Source organism: Tyto alba, unplaced genomic scaffold, assembly GCF_018691265.1.
Source record: "Tyto alba isolate M040663 unplaced genomic scaffold, T.alba_DEE_v4.0 Super-Scaffold_13, whole genome shotgun sequence".
Lineage (NCBI taxonomy): Eukaryota > Metazoa > Chordata > Aves > Strigiformes > Tytonidae > Tyto > Tyto alba.
Genome location: NW_024881275.1, coordinates 42,528,230 through 42,553,464, shown reverse-complemented (window position 1 = coordinate 42,553,464; position 25,235 = coordinate 42,528,230). Strand labels below are relative to the sequence as shown.

At 36.5% G+C, this 25,235-nt stretch overlaps 1 protein-coding gene across 1 annotated transcript in view; it reads right to left on the bottom strand.

Moving 5' to 3' along the window:
• FBN2 (fibrillin 2) overlaps window positions 1-25,235 on the bottom strand; it is a 181,645-nt gene that overhangs the window by 79,183 nt on the left and 77,227 nt on the right. The window contains exons 12-19 of the mRNA XM_042787813.1: window positions 21,496-21,615; window positions 20,811-20,936; window positions 20,040-20,162; window positions 18,850-18,972; window positions 12,949-13,101; window positions 12,010-12,063; window positions 7,158-7,283; window positions 4,175-4,300 (exon numbers count right to left, since the gene is read on the bottom strand). Of these exons, the coding sequence (XP_042643747.1) occupies window positions 4,175-4,300; window positions 7,158-7,283; window positions 12,010-12,063; window positions 12,949-13,101; window positions 18,850-18,972; window positions 20,040-20,162; window positions 20,811-20,936; window positions 21,496-21,615 (951 nt within the window). The remainder of the gene's footprint in view (window positions 1-4,174; window positions 4,301-7,157; window positions 7,284-12,009; window positions 12,064-12,948; window positions 13,102-18,849; window positions 18,973-20,039; window positions 20,163-20,810; window positions 20,937-21,495; window positions 21,616-25,235) is intronic.

The following is a 25,235-nucleotide window of genomic DNA, read 5'->3' as shown; positions in this document are numbered from 1 at the left end:
GAAAAAACCGATTTGTTACTTTCTGCATTTGACATGCTTCAGCACCATGTCAGGAAAAAAGAAAAAAACAAACAAACAAAAAGAAACAAAACCCAAACCCAATGCTTTTGGCTATTAACAGGTTTATAATATTGCATTGACTACTCCCCAAAACCACCATTCAGGAAAAAAAAAAAAAAAGGATGAATGCACTTCAGCATTAGCGCTCTGCTGAATCAGGCAAAAAAGTATCATATACACAATGTAAACCAACTCCAAAAATTGTTTCCATACACCTTCTTATAATAACATTAAATGGTAATTTTAGCAAGAAACGAAATTGATTTTAATACTGTTTTATATTTTTAAATAAAAGCATCTATGTATGAAAATATTTACCAGTTTTTTTTTAAAAAAACACATTTTTTCTAAAGTGAAGTGAGTGTACACTGTAAATGTCAGAGGAACAAAAATTGAAATAGTCCATTGTACATTCCTAGAAATGAACTTCAAAGCACATCTGGTTTATGTTTAACTAGTTATGTCACTGGAAACACAATCTAAACCACAGAGCTTGTTGTAAAAATCTCAACTTTCACAGACTCTGAAGCCTCAAACAGCTCCCCCATTCCCCAGAACAAAATGATAAAAAATTTCAATTGAACTATAAATGAAAACAGTGAAGGGTTTTGTTGTTTCTTCACAGTTACTGATGAGAGTTTATATTAATTAAAAATATACTGATGAATGATAAGCTTCAGAGCATTTTCAGAGCACAACACAAAGCTTCTGGCTACATAAGTTTTTTACAACTAGTGAGTTTGTAACTCCAAACTGAATTACGTAGTGCTTATTTGAAAACAGAATTTGGACAGAAAGAGATGAATTTATTCCTCTGCTGCTAACCCACTCAACATTAGAACAAATATAATACATTTAATAGGTTCTATAGACAGTTTTATGTCAAACGCCTCCTGATCAGCTTTTTTACCTGATCAGCTAAATTTAAACATCTAACTATGAACTTTAGATGAAGATGACAGATCCTTCATGAACTATGCACTTAAGTTAATATAGATAACAATATTGAAAAAAATTTAAAATCCCTCAGATTCTGCTGTAGACAATAAAAATGGTAAGTATTTTAGGGTGATTACATTAAACTATGTTCAGAAAAGAAATACTCTTACAAATCTTAAGTTTTAGTTAATGATCAGTTGTTTTTTTCCCAAATGGTAAAACAGGATGTTTTTTCTTCCATTAACAAAAAGTTTTTTATTTTAAATATTACTGCAGCATTCATGCCCAATCACAAGCTAATTGCTTACAGTTCAGCAGACACTCTGGATTACGAAATATAGCCAAGAGAAGCACAGTTACTCTTAATCTACAAAGATGGCAAAATATCCCTCTTTTCAGTAACAGGCTAAACCTGATGACCTCCATGAAAGTGAGATGAGACAGGGTCAGATCTATCCTAATTTAGACTTTTTTAGAATATTAAATAATACTCTTCTATTAGTCTTTCAGGAGCCACAGTACAAATACTGCAAACATGTACACACACATCTTGGTTTATAAATAGCTAAAAATTGTTAAAAAGAGAAAACGACAGTAAATTCATTAATTAAAATCTCACCAAACCCACCAAACAGAAACCCAAGCAGCCTCAATTAATGAGCTTGTATGATCCTCTCAGTAGTTATTCTTTCACAATAGAATAGATTTTAATTTACATAACAACCTGCTCAAATAAGGTGTATGTGCATTTTCTACCTCACAGTCAAGTTGGCTTGAGTTGTGAAATATCTCAGTTCCTGTATTACTAGATGACTCTTAGAGGCACTGTAACATGTTAGTCTGAATAAATCATACTGGTTCTTTACTCATGTTTTTAGAACTGCTTCACAAACTGATAATTTAGGGAAAGCACCTAATTACCTCAGACAAAACCTAGAAGTGGTCACATTCCTTAGAAAAATGCACTAAGGTGCCATCAAGAGGGGACATGCCTGCCATCTGCAGTTCTGCTAGTATCTTCTCTTCCTATACTTTCCTCTAAATTCTATTTTAATTGTATTTTTTTTTATATACTATAGTTTTGCAGTCAGTATAAGTTGGCAATACTATCTATGGAAGTCACCCCCTCCCAAATGAACTATTAATTCAAATGAACTAGTAAATTAATTTTTACTCCAGAATAACACTCCCTCATGCTCTTATCCACTTACACACCCATCACAAAATACTTAAGATTATGGACTCCTAAATTTGGCTTACATTATCATGATCCCCAAATTTCTTCTAGTCCAAGAGAAAACACACTACAATGATGATAAAGATGTCCAGAAGACAGAAAAGATCACTTTTTTCCTAAGGCTGTAGTGACGCAATGCAACCATGAAACTTGTTGTCAAATCCTTATTTTGAGCCTTTATATTACTAGTATTATTATTACCATTAAAAAACAAATTTATGTTTTATATTTGAAAATCTAGATACACTTTATTTCATTAATTTTGGATAGGTTGTTTGTATTCTGGCATCTCATTCATCTATCTTTTGATTAGTGTTATGCTCCAAAGCTGATGGTCTTTTCATCTTGGTAACGAACATCTCCCTTTACGATACTATTTCAGTTTTCCCGACTAGAAGATTCCTTAAGAAACAGGGACATTAAGGGCATGTGGTAAGCCATTTTCACAGCTAAAAATCTTTCAGTGCACAGAAACTAAACACATAGACAAACTGAATAATAAATTTCACCTGAACATGGTGGATAGATACTAGTAATTGAGACAACTTAGCGAGACCACTATGAATGCATGGGGTTATGATATTAGAAGAGCCCTACTCTGAACAAGTGCTACTAATTTGTAACATAAAGGGAGAGAAGAAATTCTAACTTTTAAAAGTGACCTCTGAAACACACATGTACTGAAATATAAAGAAACATAATTTCTTTTGAACAGAAGGGGTGAAGAGGTGAATGATTTGATACTGCCAGAATTTAAACCATTTCATGAGATGTTTTGAATGTAAACACATGTTCATTTTCCAAACAGTCGGAGACATTCAAAACACTATTGCACCCCCCATGTTGCTTGCTCTCCTCTGCTGAAAACTGGCAAAGAGCACAGGAGTGCTCCTCACCTGCTTCAGTGCAAAGTTAGTCCGTTCAGCATTTGCTGCTAAGAAAATGATGTAAGTTAACCCAACTGATCTTACACAGCAAGAATGGTTTATAGAGTGCTTCCACTTTCCTTTCAAAATATTTGTTCAGCTGTATGGCAATAAGTACTGTCTGATCAGTAATAACAAGCAGCTGAGGACAGTAACATCTTCCTCTGCTCCAGACAAATCTGGATGATGACATGGGCACATAATAGGTATTCCATAACAAAGCATTACAGCTTCATCATCACTCACTAATACAAGACTATTTACTATAAAAACTTTCTAATGATAACAAATATTGAGATTTACAGATCATGGAACCAAATAAAAAATAATGCAAAATCAGTAAAATTCTACTAGTCTGAATACTAATTAAATATTGATACAAAAGCTAATGCTTCTATTTTGACAGTACAGCCCTTCTTATTTTTTTTTTTGATGAAAACTTCCCATTAGTTTCTGCTATGTCACACTTTAATTGCTCTAATATCTGTGTTCATTAGTAACATAACAAAGCAATTTTGATTATATACTGTAAAAATAAAGGACAATTTTAATATCACCAGGCAGTAATATCAAGATCCTGGAATTCAAACACCACATAAAGCATCACAAATACCAGAACCTGATCTAGAATTAAGCATAGCCACAGGCTGAAGGGAGAAAAAAAATAAGAGACTCTGTGATCAAAATAGATGCATTTCCCTAAATGACACACTAAGTGTCCCTATTACATGACCAATGGCAAGCATATATTCCCCTTTATTCCAGTTTAAAAACGTTTTATTGAACGAAAGCAAATATTTTCATATAAAAATTAAGTGAATACTTTGAAAGAAATTAAATGACAAGACCGAACACACTGACAAATACTACAGAGAAATCACAAGAGGAATGCAATGCTTTATGAAGTATCTTAGTTCTGTATTTTCCTCTGGTATTTGACACCACTCTGAATCATTTACCTCTAATGTTATATAATAAGCAATAAAATTAACACAACTTGCAGATTTTTCACCTTCACACGTGTCTGTCTCGGTGCTGAACACGTAACCCTTTGGGCAAGTGCAGCTGTAACTTCCAGGGGTGTTTCGACACAGACCGTTATCACACAGCAGCCCGTTCATTGAACATTCATCGATGTCTGCAAAAAGATGAGTCAGACATACCAATGAGTGCAAATGCCATGAGGTGCCTTCACCTCCAGAAGTAGCCCCTGTTGCTTTCTACAGCAATGATTAGGTTGCTGGATATGCAGTTTTCTACAACAGTGACTGAACAAGGCAAAATGCCAATCCTCAGTTTCAAATGTCTAATTCATTGTCAGATTCTTATTATCAAAAATTCTGTTCTGCCTTTAAAGCTTTTAGCATTAGCAGGCTCTAAAAATAGTTCATGGCTACTCTTAAAATAATGTTTTCCTGGAATGAGCTGGAGATTTTTGTCAATTGTATGACTATCACCATGACAACTTCACAAAGGTTTACTTATTTTCTTTTTTTTTCTGAAACACAGAAATAATAGTGTGTTAGATTACTGTTCTAATCCTGGTTTATGCGCAAAAATTGATTTTTTGTCTTCCATGAAGTAAGTATGTGTGTTAAAATCTAAATTGTTCAGTTCATGTATGGCAGACATCTCAAGAGTACGCATATGTACCTCCTCACCAGCGTATATGTATACTGTATTAAAAAAAAGCCCTATGATTAAGACCAGCATATCAAGCACACTGAGTAAGAAAACCCCATAAATTAACATCACTCCCTGAACTCCTCTTATACTAACTGCAAAATAATGCTAATAAAAAGAAATCCATCTTCCTCATTGTCCCATTGGTTATTTTGAAAAAGAAGAAAAAAAAAAATCATTTTAAGCTACCTTCCTTTAGCACCCACCACATGTCACCAATACTTAAACTCACAGAATAGCAACAGGACAAACCATGGTAAACCTGACACTTTATCCTGCGTCAAGGTACCTCTGATATTTTGACTGCTTGATTTCCCAAACTTACTGCAACTGGAATCTTAAATCAACTAGGTTTTTTAGACAGTCTAAGTTTAAAAATAAATAAAAATAAGAATACAATATAAATACAATCTGGAGGCTTTTGGTTTCCCAACTATATTAAATTTTGCAAGCTATGCTTATAAATTCCTTTAGGATTAAGACAATAAAGTCTAAATTTCCCCAGACGATGAATCTGAGATTTAAGTTTGGCAGCTGTAAAGAAGTTCTTCTAAACTGACCTGTCTTTAAGCTAACCCCATCTGATTTTAACCAAGTAAAAGAGGATAGATTTGGAATTTGACATTTCAAGAGCAATAGACTTGAATTTTGAGCTTGCTGTCATATAATCCTTTTATCCAGATTAGCAGTGTTATGAACATGTTACTTCCTTAGAATCTCACAGAATAACTTCAGATTTGGACTGTAATCTATTGTGATATGCATTACAAAAACACAGATCATGCTCTAAAAGCACTTAAAACTGACAAAAATACTGTCTGCATTATGTCTGGTGACCATTTTTACTTTCTGACATCTCATAATATGTACCATTAAAACAAATCAAACCTTTATTTGAGTATTCATAATTAAATTCTTTTGTGTAAAAATTCTCCTAAGAATAAATTCATCCCCACAGTCAGTATGCTGTATTTTTATTTAAATAATTAAACAGACATATACCTATACTAGCACTTGCATAATCCCAAGAGTAAGTAGATAAGAAAATCCCTTGCCATAAAATCCATTCAGAAAATGATTATTATGTGAACTATTTTAAAAAACTACTGATAGTTTTCTGCAGCAGTGCCTTTCCTGCCTATAGGTCATATTTAGGGGCTTTAGAAAGTAACTCGCTGTAAAATTCCTTAAGTCAAGCAGATGAAAATAAACACTTTTATTACTTTGTGTTTACTTTGCCTCACTAGGTAGGAATGTTTGGTATCAAAATTATACCACAGTTATACAGTCCAGGTTTTCCCTACCAAAAATGGTGGGATTTTGTAGACCACAAATACCAGTGATTGGTCAGTAAACCTTTAAGTGCAGAAAGCACTAATTCCCTGAAATAAACACACCAGATGGTAGGACAACACTTAAGACTTTCTAATGGTTTCAGATATATTCCCAATAGCTTTTATTACAAAACCCCCCTCAGATTTCTGTTTAAAATTACAGGACTATAACAGAACTATTAGTGATATTATGGTACAATGTACCTGCGGTATAATACACTTCTTTTGGATGTAAGAATTCCCAAAAGAAAAAAAATACTTAATTTCATGTATGACCATGAATAATAGAATTCATTAGACAAAGAATAAAATGTGTAACATAGGTATCTTCTGATGGGTAGCTCTAAACACTTACAGAAAACTTATCTAGATACTGCAACATTAGTTTGGCATAAACCCAAACCAAACTACAAATGACAATTAGAAGTTTCTGAAGTGAATCATTCCTGTATATTGGTGACCTGAAATTCTCAAGAATAAAATAGCTGTTACATTTGAGCCCACTGTTCAGACATGATTTGTGAGATCCTATGAGTGGGTCATTGCTTCCTGCACAACCTGAAGCTTTCAGAAATTAGTGGAGTAAGCATGCAATCCATTCTGCTGTACCTGTGTAACTTGAGGACATCATTAATTACTGCACACTGCAGAGATTGTGTACATAGGCCACCAGTTGTCATCCATTATGATAATGATAGCCATCTCTTACATTTTACTATGAAAAATTGTGACCTTCAGCTCTTGACAAATTACCATGCAGCCTTGAAAGGGGCACATTTTAGGTGGTCTAACAGAAAAATACACCAGTAAGAATATTAGCTATGTAGTGATTGAGACGAGCAGTTTCATTAGGGAATTTTTGCATTTTCATTGTAGCTTTAAGAAGTAGATGCCTTGCGACCTAAATTCTGTAGATTCAACTAAGCACCAAGATAGTGATGAATTACTCAACAGTAATAAAAAAATTGAGTAACTTACCCACACAGTTCCTTCCAGAAGGATCAGGCTCATACCCACTGTTGCAGTTACAACGATAGCTGCCACGTAAGTTTTCACAAATTCCATTGGAGCAAATATCAGGATCCAACGCACACTCATTAATATCTGTATTAAACAACACAGAAGACAACCTGATACTGAAAAATATGATCCTGTGATAGATGTGGACAACATCTTACTCAATGAATGTTGGGCCTGTTATTCAGACAAAGGGTATATCAAGGGTGCAGTCAGAAGGCCGAAAGAAGTGATTATTCCTCTCTATTTGACACTAAGTGAGGCCAAACCTTGAAAATTGTGTCCAGCTTTCGGACACTTCATGAAGTTCACATGGGTCCACTCCTCAATCCTGTCAAGGTCCCTCTGGATGGCATTTCCTGACTCTAGTGAATCAACTACACCACTCATCTTAGTGTCATACACAAATTTGCTGAGGGTGCACTCAATCCCCCTGTCTATGTTATTGATGAAGACATTAAACAGTGTTGGTCCCAGTACGGACCCTTCAGGGACACCACTTGTTACTGGTTTCCTCTTTGACACTGAGTAGCTGACTAACTCTTTGCACATGACCATTCAGCCAGTTCCTTATCTATCTAACAGTTCATCCACCAAACACATCTATCTCCAATTTAGTGGACAAAGAAGAATGTTGTAGGGGACTATATCAAAGGCCTTACAGAAGTCAAGGTAGATCATATTGGTAGCTCTTCTACTGTCCCCTGGCGCAGTCACTCTGTTGTAGAAGGCTACTAGATTAGTTGGGCATGATTTGCCCTTGGTGAAGCCATGTTGGCTGTCTCTAATCACCTCTATCTTCCTTATTTTGACGTAAATTCCAGGACGATCTGCTCCATGATCTTACCGTGCACTGAGATAAGGCTGACTGGTTGGTGGTTCCCAGGGTCCTCCTTTCAACCCTTTTTAAAACGTGGGTATGATATTCCCTTTTTGCTGGTCACTGGGGACTTTGTCTGACTGCTGTTTTTCAAATATGATGGAGAGTGGCTTAGCAACTACATCTGCCAGTTCCCTCAGGACCCTGGGATGCAGCTCATCAGGTCCCATAGACTTGTGTATGTTCAAGTTCCTCAGATGGTCTTGATCCTAATCGCCTATGATGGGAGGGACTTTGTTCCCCCTGTCCCTGCCTTGATGTTAGAGACCTGAGAGACATGGGAAGAGTGATTACCAGTGAAAACTCATGCGGAACACTGTTGAGTACCTCAGCCTTCTCCATGTCGGTCGTCACTAGTTGTCCTGTCTTATTTATTGTGTTTGTGTGTGTTTGTGTACATTTTCTTTTAATCTTCCTTTTCTGACCAATGTACCTGTAGAAGCCTGTTGTATTCTTTGCATTCCTTGCCAAATTCAGCTACAACTGTGCCCTAGCTTTCCTGATCCCATGCTTACACATCTGGGCAGTGTCTCTGTATTGTTCCCTGGATGCACGTCCACCATTTGACTGCCTAAGCATTTCTTTCTTACACTTTAGCTTGACCAGGAGCTTCTTACTCAGCCATGTTGGTCTCCTGCCTTACTTGCCTGACACGTGGCAATTGAGAGCTCTTGTGATCTAAGAAAAATGTCCCTAAAGAGCTGCCAGCTCTGTTCTGCTTCTTTATCCCTGAGAGCAGTTTCCCAAGGTGTCCCATCCACTAATTCCTTAACCAACTGAAAATTCTCTCTCCTAAAATTCAGGGTCCTGGCTTTACTCTTCACCTGGCTCATATTGTTCAAGATCATGAGTTCTACCAGTGCATGATCACTGCAGCCCAGGCTGCCATCAGTCCTGACCTTACTAATTAGTTAATCTGTGTTGGTAAGCAACAGGTCCAGTAACTCTTCTCCTCTGGTTAGGCTATCAACTGAATTAATAAATTACCCTCAGTGTGCTTCGATAATCTCCTGGACTACATACAGCTTGCTGTGCCACTTTTCCAGCACATGTCAGGGTGACCAAAGTCCCCTAGCAGGATCAGTGTATGTATGAGAGGAGGCTGAGGGAACTGGACTTGTTCAGCCAGCAAAAGGGAAGATGAGAGGGACACCTAATAGCAGTTCTCTGATCTTAATAGATGGTTACAGAGAAGGTAAAGCCAAACTCTTATTTGAGGTACACAATGACAGGGCAATAGACAACAGTTACAAATTACAATAGGGGAAATTTTAACTGAACACCAGGAAAACAATCCTTCCCCATGCAAGTGGTTAAGCACTAGAGCAAGCTGCCCAGAGAGGCTATGGGAACTCCATCCTTGGAGATTTTCCAAACTCCACCAGGCCTTGAGAAACCTTATTGAATCTTGAAGTTACTCCTGCTCTGAGTAAAAGGTTAGGTTGGATGACCTCCAGATATCATTTCCAAACTAAAGCAGTAGGTAACTATGTGTTAGTAAGAATACCTTAATGCAAAATAACTAGCCTGTGGTTTAAGGATGTAGGTAAGAAGTTATAAATTATTAGGTGACACAAATACTTTTCCTAATACAGAACTAATGCATAGGTCAATACCACAGCATACTCAGTTGGAAATTTAAATTTTTTCTCAGATTGATAGAATAGGATGATGAATGAAATATATTCCCTGAATTTACAGTCCATATAGAATTTCTGCTGTAGCTGGAAAATTCCAAAATATTCATCTGAACTATAAGAACAGGAACGGGCTAGTTTTAATATTTTTTGCCTCTGAGGAAAACAGGGTTTTTCAATATTAAGTTATTTCTTCCCATACGGTAAGCCCATTACTTTAAATAGTTCCCTTTCCAAACCCTGGAAAGAACAATAAGGGTGCTGGCCTAGCTATGACTTCATAACAAGCTTGTTTTATACTTGTACTGCTCAACTTTTTATAAAGGACATTTCTTCTTTAATCACAGTGCAGTTTAGATCATGATTTACATATACTCAGATATGCATTTGGAAAAATCATGCTATGCCTGGATTAAACTCAAAGCTATGAGACATCTGAAAATTTCATAAGAAAATATGAATTAGGATACTGTTTCAGCTTTATCTTCTGAGCAAAGTTTTCTGTAGTTTACTAAACTTGTTTGCATCTTGGGGACAAGCCACACAACTTCATGACACTCTCTCATTATCAAATTAATGATTTCAGAAGGTCCAGCCCTTCCTGTTACTGTTTATATTGAACCAGACTGCAAAATCTCTGTCCTCACCTGTGTCCAGATTTCTCTCACCTTAAGACATGGAGGCTTTGTTCTTGTTAATCACAAGATGAATGACAGGAGTAGGGATGTGGTAATGAATTGCAGTCTAATTAACAAGCTATATATCAACTAATAGTCAAATGAAATCTCCATGACAAGAGCTTCACCGATAAAGTGAATTTCCACTCACTCTTGATAATGAGAATGCATGAGGAACACAACAGAATTTTTAATAGGGATTGAATATAGGATCAGTATTCCTCTCCTTCAGAAAATGGAATTGGCAAACAAATTCTCTTGGTATAAGCAGTGATAGGAGTGGCAGCAAGAAAATTGTCTGCAAGGTCACTGCACAAGATGTACAGAAAATACTAGGGTTTTCTTTAGAAACCTAAACAAAGAGGGACTTCAGTTGAGACATGAACCCTGGAGAGATTATAGTCTTTACCATGCAGTTGTCAGAGACTGCAACCGGTTTTATGTTTTTTAGTAAGAAATTGTATTGTCTATGGATCCAAAAGAACATCTAACCAGCCTACATGCAAACTCTCATGATAGGATGCTGTTTGTACAACAGTATTACGGTATAGTGACATTATTTCTCCATGAGATTTACAGATTCTTCAAATGGACCTTGTATAATTCACTGAAAAGAAAATTGAGAGAATTTACAAACTCTATGGATTTGAAATAACTTGTAAGTTTGGCAGCATGCTAAGCAATGAGCTCATAGAGAATCAAAAAAACTATGCATATACACTTACAGTACTGAACAGAAAAATAATTTCTTTCATTACTGTACTATTTTTAAACGTTATGTAGGCTGTTCCTAAGAATAATGATTAGAGAGTCATTCTGCTCCTGCTGAACTGAATAGTAGCTTTAGTGCTGACAAAGATAAAAGCTATACAAATTAAATGCCTGGAAATATTAAATGTACAGTATCTGCTTTAATATGGCTGCAACTTTATTAACTCATCAGGAAACTATCTAGCAATAAATCATAATACTGTGTTCCACCATTCCTTCTTCAACCCACTCTACTTATTTGGCAGCTGCAGCATGTGTCGCCCCTACTTCAGGCCTGGCTCAGCTATTATTTTTAAAATTGCTCCCTCTGTGGTATGAGAAAAAGGAGCTGAAGCTTCACGATTCCCAGTACTAAATGCAAGTGCTCACTTTCAGTGCTTTTTTATGAGGATCTTTTATAGTAAGGTCCCTTCCAACTTTAACTCACCAGAGAAATGATCTCTCCATGGAAATGGCCCATGTAGTGAACACTCGATCTGGAGTGAAAAACTGTTCTATTACTATCCTAGCTGACTGAAAATCAACTGCAAGTGCAAGTGGCTCCCGTCATTTCCCAAATGAGGGAGAAGTGTCTTACGTCTATTCTAAAAAAATAAATTATAGGTCAAACCTTTAAAATGGATGACTTCTTTTTTGTTGTCAGAGGCAGGCAAAATCCAATGCTGTAGAGAATTAATTCTGGACTTTTATTTAGACAACATTTAATAATTATCCTTTTATAATGAAAATACTGAAGTCAACATATTAGTCTTGAGGCAAAAAACTCCACTATTATGTTAAAGAAAAATATATTTCTGATTATGTATTTTTTTAACCTTGAATCATATACACAAAAATGTACAACATACCTCGTCCATCCACAGTAATACCTATTCCACTGCTACACAGGCCATGGAACTCAGCTACTCAGTTGAAGCAAGAGTTGTTGGGGAAAAAAGAAAACGTTATTTCCAGTGTTTCACTTTCTTTATTCCTAAACCAAATCCACTTGATCTTTTTTCAAAATAATTTTTGTACAACGTAACTAATAAAAAGCCACTGTTCACATGAAATAACTATTTATAGATAATATAGCTAAATATATCAAGTAGCATTCCACCCTGAACTTTTACTTATATACAAAAATGAAGTTTGATAATAAGAATTAAACACTCAGGAGATATCATTATAGTCTTGACACTACTGACTCCTCACGTTCCTGCTTTCAACTATAATTCCAGTTTTACCTAATTTCTTCTAAATAGCTTTCTGCTGTCTCAGAAAATGATACTGAGTGGAAATGCTGTCCAAGATACATCAACTCAGTTCAGGAGAGGTTTTTTTTTTAGTCAATCCCCAGGTTTACTTGAAGAACTGAGTCTTATAAAATAAAATACAGATTTCTAAAATTAATATGGGCTGCTCTTAAACTGGATTGATTTGACTAGGAAATTTACAGATTCAGAGAATTCTCCCTATTCTCTTTAAAGTATTATTAGTTATGGCCAACACTTAATTCAGGAACCCAGCTTCATCCATAGCATACTTATGTCCTTTGTTTTTAATTTTGTCATAGTCTGTCTGGAACTAGGTTCATCTCAAATGCTACAATGCATAAAACCACACTCAACATAAAATACCAGTGTTTTTCTTTAAAGGAGAAACCATTTCCAGAATCAGCGTACAATTCTATTAAGCAACCTGTTCACTTTTCTTTAAGGCATGAAATAAAAGAACAACCTGATCTGAATAAGATTTTTAAAAGTCTGTATATTCACTGTAGTATTCAAAGAAACACAAAATTTTACCAGAACTTTTAGCAGGACAGGGGTGACATGGCTCTCCAAAACCATAGTCAGGATTGGCACAGCAACATTCAGACTTTGTCACAGCACCAGGGAAGGGACGGACACACACTCCTTTTTTGATGCCTCCATAGCATGTGCTACGCATATGAGTATCTAAAGGAAGAAACAAAGCAGAGAAATAATTTACTTCCTTAGGCTGAGAGTGAAGTGTATGCCTACTATCTCAATGAGAGCTTAAAAAACCAAGATTTTGTTGAACAAGATGATTACATTGGCTACATATCCATTGCTCTGCTACAGTAATCCTGATGGCACGAAGGCCAATTCTCAAAATGGTTAGTTCCTGGAGCTCTCTCCAGAGCACTTTAAAACTACCTTAACAAAGATATTGTGAGCAAATTTAAAAGCATTCTATAGGACCAGCAAAGATGATCCATACACCAGAACAGCTTTGCAAATCCATGAACACATATCTCAGTAAGAAACAAAAAATGGCTTGAATCAGAATGTGGTGACTAAACTTTCCCTTTGACAAAATTTCCCTTTGAGAAGTACTACAACCATAACACACAGATCTCTTATTTACTTCCAAAATGGTTCCTCATGTAAGTTAAGTCACCAGCAGCCCAGAGCTGGTAAGGTAATATGGGAGCTACCTACTTCCAAAGGAGGAGCATAGTCTCCTATCACATTTACAAATTCTGAACAGAGATGACTTTTTCAGCAGATTGTTCAGACCAGCATTTACATGACATGGCTATCTTAGTAGGTTTATATGTAAGCTGGCACCAGTGCTGAATTAGGGTTAGGATATCAAAGAAGTCCCAAAAGCTAGTTAGCTATTCAGAAATGACTATGTAGTGGGGAGAGAGGCACTACGGCCTAGAGTATAATAAAATTCCGGAGGTTTGTGATTGAAAAGCCACTGTGGAAATTATAGTGCCATCCCTGGCGAGAAGGTGGGAAATGATGGCCAGGACAAACCACCGCTTATTACACAAAGAAAACAGAAACCTGGAAGGTCTCCAACCTCGAAAATCATGCTGTAAAAGACAGCAGGAAAATTATACAGGACAGCCACACAGTTCTAGGACTCACCATGTGTATACAACTAGTCTTGCAGCTGATTTAGTATATAAATCAATTTGACTCACTTAACCAAGAAGATGTAGTAAGATGCCTCTTCCAAGGCCCTACCTTTGCAGCTATAATCATCTGCTATACTTACCCAAGAACTATGAGAACGTTTCTTTTACCGCTTTCTATGTGTTTTGGATTGGGTTTTGTTGTTTTGTTTTTTTGGTCATTCCAGGGTTAGATGCCTTTTTCATACTTGCTTATGGGATAATATTGGAGATCTTCTAACTCGCATGTGAGTGGACAGTCTACCTAAATGCTTGGTTGAGAACTACAGCATAGAGATGGAGTAAATAGCCTTTATTTTTGACTCCTGTACTCTTACAGACATTTGTTGGAGCTACAGAAATACTCTTTTGTTTCAGGCATCTTCATGGACCAGGCCAGAACATGGCTTTAATTTACGCTCCCTGTCAACATCCCAGTAAAACTACCAAAGACTGTGGCCTGGACGTGAGCCTGGGTGCACTCAGAAACTGAGTAGGGTCTGATGGAATCCAGACAGTTACCTACTTAAAAGATGAACCCAAAACAACAAATAAAAGCTGCATGAAAAATCTTACAGTGGATGTTGAATATCCTGTGCCAATCCAAATAAGAACTGGCAATTCCTTATGTGTCTGCCTGCTCTTTGAGTGTTGTAAGCTGGCTCCTGTAAAACAGGATTGCCTGTACGTAAATGTTTTCTCTTGCTTTTGGTATCCCATGGAACAGATAGTTCTGGAGCACAGTTAAATATGGCCCAGATTTCAGGTCTTGTTCCTTGCCAAGAGTCTAGGTGAAGCCAGTACAATTTGCTTGCACTTAACAGCAGGAAAAGATTATTATGCTTGACAACAATCAAGAGTTTTTGCACAAGAAATGTCTGTTCATGTACTCTGCAAAATAATTAATTGCATTACATCCTTTCCTCCACCTCTAACAAGTCCAGATGCCACTCTGCCTTGCTCTACCATGAATAAATGGGCTTCGACCACTGCCCTGTCACAGCAGGAAGACTTCCCCCTACTTATGTGCTTTGGAGAGAATGAAGAAGTAATTCAAGGGAAGGAAATGGCACTGAGGGAAACTGCAGGGGGAGTAAAGATTGGAAAGTGTGAAAGAAATACTCTGTAGGAAGGTCTTCAAAGTTGTGAAGTGTGGGAAGCAGCTGGAGAAAGCTAAAGATGTACTGAGCAACTCCTCTGCATAAGAAGAGAGCAAGTGCTTTTCCACATAAACCAATGTTTTTAAAGAAGCAGAACAGGGAACCAATTTGGGGAGGACTGACTAACTAGTTATAGGAAATCAGTTTCATCTACACAGTCAGTAACTCATAAAGCCTGTACAGGCTGAAGAACCAAGCTGGCTCCTCCCAGAACTAAAACAGTGATCATACAACAGGAAGAATTTCCTGCCGTGCTTTCCATGCTCACAGCAAGGGCGAGGACAGGCACTGCTTTGTCCATGGCTTAGTAGCTGTAGGCATCTCACCAAGCTTAGGTTCCCCACGTCACAACAGTTCTGAGCATGCACCTTACTGATGAACCCGCGTTGCTCCCAATGTGTAGCTTAATCAGCCTTCGGCTACTAATTTCAGAACATTGGAGAATTTACTTATGCCCTGGATCAGAGTTTAGCATTGGTGCTGGTGTAACTGTGTTCTGATTTATGGGAAACTCTGCTGTTTCACAGAGAATAGCATTTCTAGACTCTTAAATTTTGTGGTGTAGCACTTCAACATCTGCAAATGTTATCACATCTATAGTTGTGGTTATGGTCAGGTGGATCAGTGGTTGACCTATTCTCAATGAAAGTCACTGCACCCATCCAGGTGCCTTAGGAAGGTCAAATCATGCAGTGCTCATGACAGGCACTTCGAGGTATGGTTCTGCAAAATAACAAGGTTAAAATAGAACTTAGCTATTTTGTCATGGGTGGCAATAGCTTTGGGCAGAGATGTGAACTGCAGACTGAATTATAATGAAAAGTATCTCCACAGAGAATAAACAATATTGTGCAAAGCTATAGCCATAGCTCAGGACAGGTTCTGGGGTGATACACAAATACACACACAAACACACTGACACACACAGAGACAGACAGACACAGACAGACAGACAGACAGACAGACAGACAGACAGACACACACACACACACACACACACACAGACTGAGCTGAGGTACCCAACCATGGAGCTGCAGTTCAAAGTATAGCCAAACCGGGAATGCCTGTAAATACTAGTTTGGCTCTGAGTATTTATCTATTTTTCCAAGCATTTGTTCCCCCTTGCTGTAATTTTTTTTCCAAACTTGCATAACATTTTGTGACCGACTCTGCTATATTTACTAGTACTCAATAAAAAAGCAATTTCTTCTGTGAATACCCTCACCAGAATCAGTGGCACTATTCAGAAGTAAAATACAGCTCCAAGTATGAGTTAGAGCATCACACTGTAGGCTCTTTGATTTTATCTTTTTGCTAATTACCTAGCACATTTATGGGAATACTGTTAAAAGGAAGCCCCATGTAATTCATTAAATTTCAGACTACAAATACTTTTCTAGCAGCGGAATGTCTGAAAAGTATTATGTAGTTCAAGTAATATATAGGACAGACTAGCCAGACAGAGAATTCCTGTAGTTAACACAGCATGTGTATGTATATATAAACACACATATATATATATACGTATACACACGCATGTGCACACACATATATAAAATTCTGAACAGCAGATTGGCTTGGAAATTCTATTCTAAAGATCATGTATGAGGATATTTTGTTATGCAATATTTGAAATTTCCTGTGTTACTTTACACCTGGAATAATTACATCATATTTTTAAGATGAATTTTCCAAATAAATAATGATTCTGCCTTACAGTTTTTATCATATTAAGGATATTTCCTGTTGAAAATGTACGTATTTACGGTAAACTTTAAAGCTATGTGACATGTGGAGCTGAACATTTTCAAATAAAAAATAGCATTCACAGCTGATGGTCAACTTGTGAAGCCTTTAACTACTAGAACTGTGGTAACGTTAGGTAAATGAAAGCACAGAAAACCGAGCACTGCAATGATTATTTGCAGCTGTACCACTAACAAGGGCAAAGATGAGGCCAACTTGGACGACAAAAAAGGCACTGAACAGCTTGTACTCAAATTTGGTTTTGCTGCTAAGCAGTAAAGCTCCTATATTAAAAAGGGTATACCAAGCCTCTTTTCCCTGTTTTATCTTTTCATTGCTTTTCTCTAAATATTTAATAAACCAGAAGAAAACAACTTGGCTACTACATAGTAGAGAACAGACTTCGCTTCTGTTGGTTCAATCTTTAGTACAGTTTTGCTTACTGAAAAATCTCATTTATTTAAAACAACAACTGAGAGACTGAGAAAGTGTTTTGGCTTTTTATTAGCCTATTTTTAAACCAATTCTGAGTTTTTATAATGAATTTTTTAAACCGAAGTGGTAACAGAGTGGGCCAGATTGCACAGGCACTTGACAGGAATGCTTGCACTAGATTTGATTTTAAAAAATTATTAAATTCTGCACATTTTAAAATTTTATTTTAAATTAATTGGTAATATACATGCAAGAATGTAGTATCTCACATCCCTTTAGCGTGAGATATCCTCCAAACACAGTGATGACGTCTGTTTTTATGTGGACACATGCAGACATATATGCATCCATCAGCAAGAATAGTCATAGCACCGATTAATATATATCAGTACTGCAGAGCTAAGCCAATGGTTTCCTCTCTGCCTTTACTGCTTCATTAACCTGTCAAACATCATGACATAACCAGCTGGCCTGATCTAATACCAGCTCCAACGGCAGTCCAGTAACCAGCAGCATCTAGCACACAAGGCCGTGCTCCAGAAGCGCAGCTAATATGTTGTGATGCTGCCAGAGGCACGCTTTTCACTCAAGGAGGCACCACTCCAGGCACATGTGCTTGCTAAAGCTTAATGTCATGCCTATCCAATAACTGAGCCTTGGGTCACCAAGATACCTGATGATATATGCATTTATGAGCTAGGAGAGAAGAAACTTAGCAAATGGAGAACTGATGTTCTGATATGCAGAAGAAGGGAAAGATGTTATCTCCTGTGGATTAAACTTGGTTTAAGGACAAAAGATTATTCATCAGCAGACTAGAAAGACCATGCCTCAAAATCAAAAAGAGATGCCAGAAAGAGTAAATACTGTAAGTTTAATTTATAGGAATAACAGGTAAACAACAGGTAGTGCCACTGATTCTACAGAAGAATTTAAGCTTTTTCTTTTTTAACACTAGGTTTATGGTATAGCATAATGCAAGATTTCTCAATAATTCTTAATAATGATATCTGGGATCACAGAAAGAAGTCTATCTGTTTTTCAGTATTTCTCCTGCTATAGCTTTTTCTGTATTAACACTGTGGTACAGGGATAATAAAATGTTTTCAGATTAGAGAAAGAAATGAAAAGGAAAGTGCACAAATATCAGTGTCACAAGCAAATTATGTACCTGTTATAGTGATTTGGAGTGGATGATGCACAACTGAATATAAATATGAATATACATACATATATATGTAGATGCACACATATGAACACAAACAGCAGAGAGGCAAATAGCAGAAAGAAAGATAAATACTCCAGATTTATCCTAGAACAGATCCTCCGTAGTTTGATGTCAACATTACGTAGAAGGATGCCATCTGATGCATTTATTTAATTTGACAACCTGATAATTCCACTTGCTTTTCAATGAAGAAACATATCTCACTCACCTACACACACACGACCATCAACTCCAACAGCCAAGCCAGGTGGACACTCACACCGGAAGGATCCTTCAGTGTTTATGCAATGACCATTCATGCAAATTCCTGATGTCTGACATTCATCAATATCTATCAGGAGGCAACACAATTTAACAATCGATTAGTTGTTTTTAAGCAAGATCACAATTATTACTTTTAGAACATTACCAAATGACTTTATGATAGCAGATGAATCATCAACATATCCTTGTTTTGTTCCTAATAAAAATCTCCTATTAGAATTACACTAAATAATCAAAATTCAAGCCGCACATTAAAAAAAAAAAAAATCAACAAAACAAATCCAACCCAGAAAAACTGTGGGATTAGAGGCACTTCAGATGAATTTTCCCCCTTATCCATCCCATGATACTATAATTTTGCTTTAAACTGTAGTTAAGGAAGCAATAATCACAGAATATACATATGATGGTAAATCTTGATTTTGAAGAACTTTGCAGTGGTCATCAATTTCTATCTATGTCAACAGCCCAGCTGCAGGTACATTAATAAAACTACAATTAATAGGAATGGTTCAACTTCTAATCAGAAAACTACAGTTTAGATGTTTTTGTACTTACTAGATATTACTCAAGTCCAAGCCTACTGGCAGCAACAGGTATCTTCCTTTAATTTACTTAAACTGAAGCTAAATCAGACTCTGTTCTTAAAATGTTTAATATGTTTTCAACAACCCCACTTTTAAAAGTTTGTAACGCTATATGGCAAATATGATGTCTTACGTGTTATGCACTCTGAATTGCCAGAATAATGATGTGGTAAACATACCTGTGTATGTTCATCAATATAAAATCTTTTAAACCATTTAAACTTACCATATTGCTGCTCACTGTACCATTTCATGAAGGGCCTGCATATTTTGCAGCATTTACAATGTTTCAAGGCTTTTCAAAAGCTAATTTATCATCTGTTGTAGCTTTCACAATACTATTAAATAAATCAGTTATTTATTTCTGTAAGTTAAAGACCTATTTCTAGTCTAGGCAGCTTAAAGAATCTGCTGCAGTCAGTTAGCAAGCTATTAGTATAATATTAAATCCATGTGATGAGATTGCTATTTGTGCATGAATGCATGGACAGAAAGAGCTGTTTTCAGTCGAGACTGTCTTAATGCGTTACCTCTCAGTTCTACATACCTGTACAGTAACGCCCATTTGGAGCCAGAACAAATCCTGGTTTGCAGATGCATTTAAAACTCCCATCTTCATTTATGCACATCCCATTTAAACACATGTTTGTAGTGGTACACTCATCATGGTCTGCAAAATATTGCAAAGAAAACTGCTTATAACTCCTCACCCTCCAGAAGATGACACAGTTAAAATAAATGATCAAGACTGATGTGACATACTCCTTCACTTGAAGATTAAATTCTACTCATAACTCTGATGACATATCTGAAGAGTTTTCACTCTATAAGGCAATGCAGCAAATTTTCTTCCCATTGTGGTCAGCTACTTTGTGTGTTTCAGCAGACTGTGTATAGAAGAACAGGGTATGTCTGTCTTTGTTACATGAAAGGATAAAAAGTTTCAATCACCTGATTTTATTTAAGAGGAGGTTTTTTGACACAATGTAGTCAAAATTAAAACCAGTTATTTCTTCAGCAGTGCTAATATATGGAGCACTTCCTACCAAGCTTTACAGAAAAATGTTATTTCTGGCACTGAGTTACCTGGGACTCCTGAGAAGAGATGTAGCTTCAAAAAAAAAGTATTACCTCAAGTTTTCTTTGAAATCATGCAGTTCCATACAATAACTATTTGAATGCAGGGGAAATAAGTTCACTTCACATTGTACCTTATTTCAAAAAAAGATAATCCTTAGTGGTCCTTAATTGTAGTATGGAGTCCAATTTCTAGTATCACCAAGCTAAAGCCTGCCCCATTATTTAGAAGAGTTCTTACCCACACAATTTTTTCCATCTGTAGTCAGTTCAAAACCAGCATTGCAAATACACTGGAAACTTCCATCAGTGTTTACACACCGGCCATTTTTACAAAGAACACCATTCTGAATGCACTCATCTATATCTAAGGCAAAGAAATAAAGTAAAATCATAGAATCAGAGAATTACTGTAAGATAAAAATGTATATAGTAACAATTATTGTTTTGAAAAATACTGGCATGTTATTTAAATATTACTTAGAAAAAAACTTCCAAGGATAGTTAAGAATTTCTTCTCATTGCATCAGACAGGAAAATCATTATTTTACAGACTTGTAACAATAAATGCTACATTTTGTGATGCTCAGCAATTACTTTATGAATACCTTTAAAAACCTATTCACACATTCATCTGTCTACATACATAAATATACACTTGTCGTACTAACAGTATATTTCCTGATTTTTTTGTAGAACTCCCAGCTGAGGAATTCCCTGGCCAAGTGACAGATAAAATGTATAAATGTTAAAAGACAACAACAGAACAAATGGAATGGTAGCCCAGAACTAGAGCTCCAATTAATATAACAACTGTTGGGATTTACTGAAATCACATTGCTGACTATTTTTTGAACTCCAGTGGGATCTGACATAAGGGGTCAGAATGTCTGCAGTGTCAGCAGACATGAAGAAAACCTCCTTACCAATGCAAGCTTGTTTGGTAGGAGTTCTCTGGAAACCTGCATGGCACTTGCAGTAATAGGAACCAGGTGTGTTGACACAGTCTCCATTAGAGCATGGGTTTGATGTACATTCATCAACATCTGTTGGCAGTACAGAGGAGCATTAGTAACTTCACAATGCATACAACATTTTTTTCAAGTCTAGAAGTTTCTAAGTGAAAAATATAGTAACTAACTAGCAAACACTAAATACTAAAACTTCTTCTTGGTGCAAAATCATTACTTTCCTAAGAACACAGAGCTGTTCTTAGTCCAACTAGGTAGACATTTTTAAGAAGTGAAAGTGAAATGCTACTACATCATTTATAAACATCTTGAAAGACAGAAGAAAAAATATGTGTGAGGATTTTGAGGCATGGGATCTGAGAGTTGCCTAGTGGAAGTGTACAACCCTTTATTCAACACAGATCCATTTAACTGAATGACCATTCTTTCTTCTTTGGAATAAACCCAATAAAAATTAAAATTGGTACTTTAAAATCAGAGCAAATCACGGCATCCAACACCCCACCCCACCCCCCACCCCCATATTACACATTTATTGCAGAAATGTGAGGAGGGGCAATACACCAGCAGGAGGGATACTTAATGAGACCACAGTCTGTGGTTCACATCTCAATCATTTATGCCCCATTGCATGCTCAACCTCAGTCTTTGCATTTGAGTAATACCAGACTTAATCCAGCCCTTCTCTACAATGTACCTTACCCTCCTTTCCAAAAGTTTTTGGTATTTCAGTGCAACCAAATACACTTCAACTACCTTAAATCTTCGGTAACTGCTCAGAAATAGCTCCCATTCGGCACAGGGCTCTGAAAACTTTAATTCTTTTCAAGAACTCATCCCAAATTTGATCCCCAGTGGTTACCAAAAAATCAGCTGTGTCTTTGGCTTAAAACACCTATTCCCAGCTCTAAAATAACACTGTTTGCTTCTCTCCGTTATGCTCCTCTAAACCCTCCCAGGATCCTTATCCTCTGTGAACCGAGGACTGGAGCAAACGCATTCCTCTGGTCTGGCAGGCAGGACTGTTGTCTCAGTCCCTCTTGCAGCTACCAGAGGATGACCTGAGCAGCTCGTCTCTGCTAAATGGATAGGTTGCAAACTAAACTGACCCCTTGATGAAATCCATCTTTCTTCACCAATCACCTTTGCTAATTTGATTTTCTTTTCCTCCAGCTGTGCCCTCCATTTCAGTTACAGGACTGAAATTACTCATCTGTTCATTTAGGTAGGCTTTAACACCACAAAGCCAATGGCGACTTGCAGGGGTTTTCAGTATCTGGCTGTGAGTTGCCATAGGAAGCTGGAGCTAAGTAAAGTTACTACTGATCAGTTCTTAATAGTAGTGATTTTCCCATGCATCCTGCAGTCTATGCTACCAGAAATACCAGGAAAAAAACAGTGTAATTTTGCTGATCATCTGTATTCACCCTTTATCAAGTCCAGTTCTAAAACTTTGATTACGTCTTGGAAATACTGGGATGGAATGAGAAATTAAACTTAGAAGAACATTTGTATGCTAAATAAATATGTACTTCTAGAAAGTGTTGTGCCACGAATTACTTGATTCTGAAAAATGCCAAAAGGTTAAGTTTTGCTCTAATTTAACCATAAACAAGACAATGCATTTCACAGGATTTACTGTGTTAATGCATACACAGTTAAAACCAACAGCATCAATATACATATCAAAGAGATCTTGGTTTACCCAAGTCACTGATTTAATGAGCTGGTTTAGAGCACTCTTGGTGCCTAGATACAATCAGATTGTTCTGGGTAAACAGTTAAATGAAAAAAGGCAAAGCAAATGGAAGAATCAAATACCTCCTCTCACATATATTTAGCTCATTCAAATTTGCACAGCAGCTGATAGCACCACTCCAGTAAAACCACAATAATGAAGCAAGATAAAGAAAAGAGAAATTCAGATTGTTAAATACAATGAAGAAAACAGCAACTGCATTTTTATACTGCAGTAGACTTCTGTGTAATTGTAGTAGCTTCATGCTCTCATGCTTCTCTACGGTGCCTGGCTGTTGGAATGCTTCTTCTCATCAGGGATAGACTGGGTATTTTTTCCTCAGTGCTCAGCCGATACGGGATGTCAAGGAGGATTGCACATAATTCCATCAGAACAAAGTCCTCAGCTACCAACAAAATATCAAACCCTAAATCACACTTTCACATGACGGTTTTGTCAAATGTCTTAATTGAAATGACTTTACTGTGTATTTATCTTGCTTTAGTATAGGGGAGGACAGGGGGAACTTATAAATACTAGATATGGCACTCATATATTTTGTTTAGTTTTCCTATGCAGAATGACATTTGTGACTTTATTATAGGCTTCAACTTGCTTCATCTGTTAAAGAAAACATGTCTGTGCTAGAAATGAATCTCACTGTAAATTAATTTATAAATTGTACAGCAGGAATGCAGTGTTCCTCTATGAAACAGCTGACTTAAGCTTAGAAAATCCTTCCAAAGCCACGTGCATCAGATGATTTCCATATAAAGTATGCATCTTAAGATGCTCTTATTTTTATAAGCTCTTGATAAAAGAGGAAAATGACAAATATATGTTAATATAAAGAAGTTGTTGGCTTCAAGTTTGCATTACAAGCATGCGTATTCCAGCAGTACAAACAGGAAACATCTGAGACAGAGATATTTATTTAACCCATTTATTCTATCTCCCAGAACACCCCTCTTCAGTGTCAAATATTTCTCTTTCACCACTTGCATCACACCTTTCTCCATTTTTCAGTGCTTCATCTATAACACTTGTCAGAGTTTCACTAGACACAGTATGAAACTTCCAAAACCCCCTTAAGACTTACTGCAATGAGTCTGAAGATATATTACAAAATTTTAAATACAGAGATTTGTATTTGCAAAACAACCAAAATTCAACACAGCAGAGCTACAGGCTTGCTGCCACTTTCAAAGTCTCTACAGTTTTATCCAGAGTTTTAATAAACCGAATGAACTAAGGAAAGGTAATGATATTACAACCGTCTATCAGTTTGGGGAAAGGGACTGACCATCCAGTGTCAGATCACTTAGGACACTTATGGTCTTTGACCCACCAGGCAAGTTCCATCATGAGAGCAGTATCATACAAGTTTAGGTCAAGAGAGCCGTATGTGATGCTATTATTTTTTTATTTGGCAGCATAATTTTGAAATAAAATTTTTCTTTAACTCTATACAAAAATAACTAATAATTTCTGGCTTCTTAATTTATTGTTTGGGGAGTAGGCAGCCAGACAGATAGAGCGGTATGGAAACAGTGTTCATTTATATAACATTAACCTTACCCCAGGCAGTGAAAGGTAACTGTTCCCAATGCCCCAATACTGTTCTTTCAGTAATAAGAAGAGTATCCCAAGTTAGATTCAAGCAAGCCTTTAATTTCATTTAGTATGTATCAGTACACACAGAAATTCCATGCAGTTAAGTTCCTGCCTAGACTTCCAAGACAACTTTCTGTGTGATTTAAAGCAACTACTATTCACAAATCACCGATTCAGTGTGGCACTTAAGATACAATGGCTACTTCTTTATAATACAATTAGAAAATAATGAAACAAAGCTGTGTTGTCTAAGATAAATATTAATAAAGTATATTCTCTTATAAAAATTTTTCTGACTACAAGCAACTACTCAAAAGACAAACCACTGAAGAGTTAAAATAAT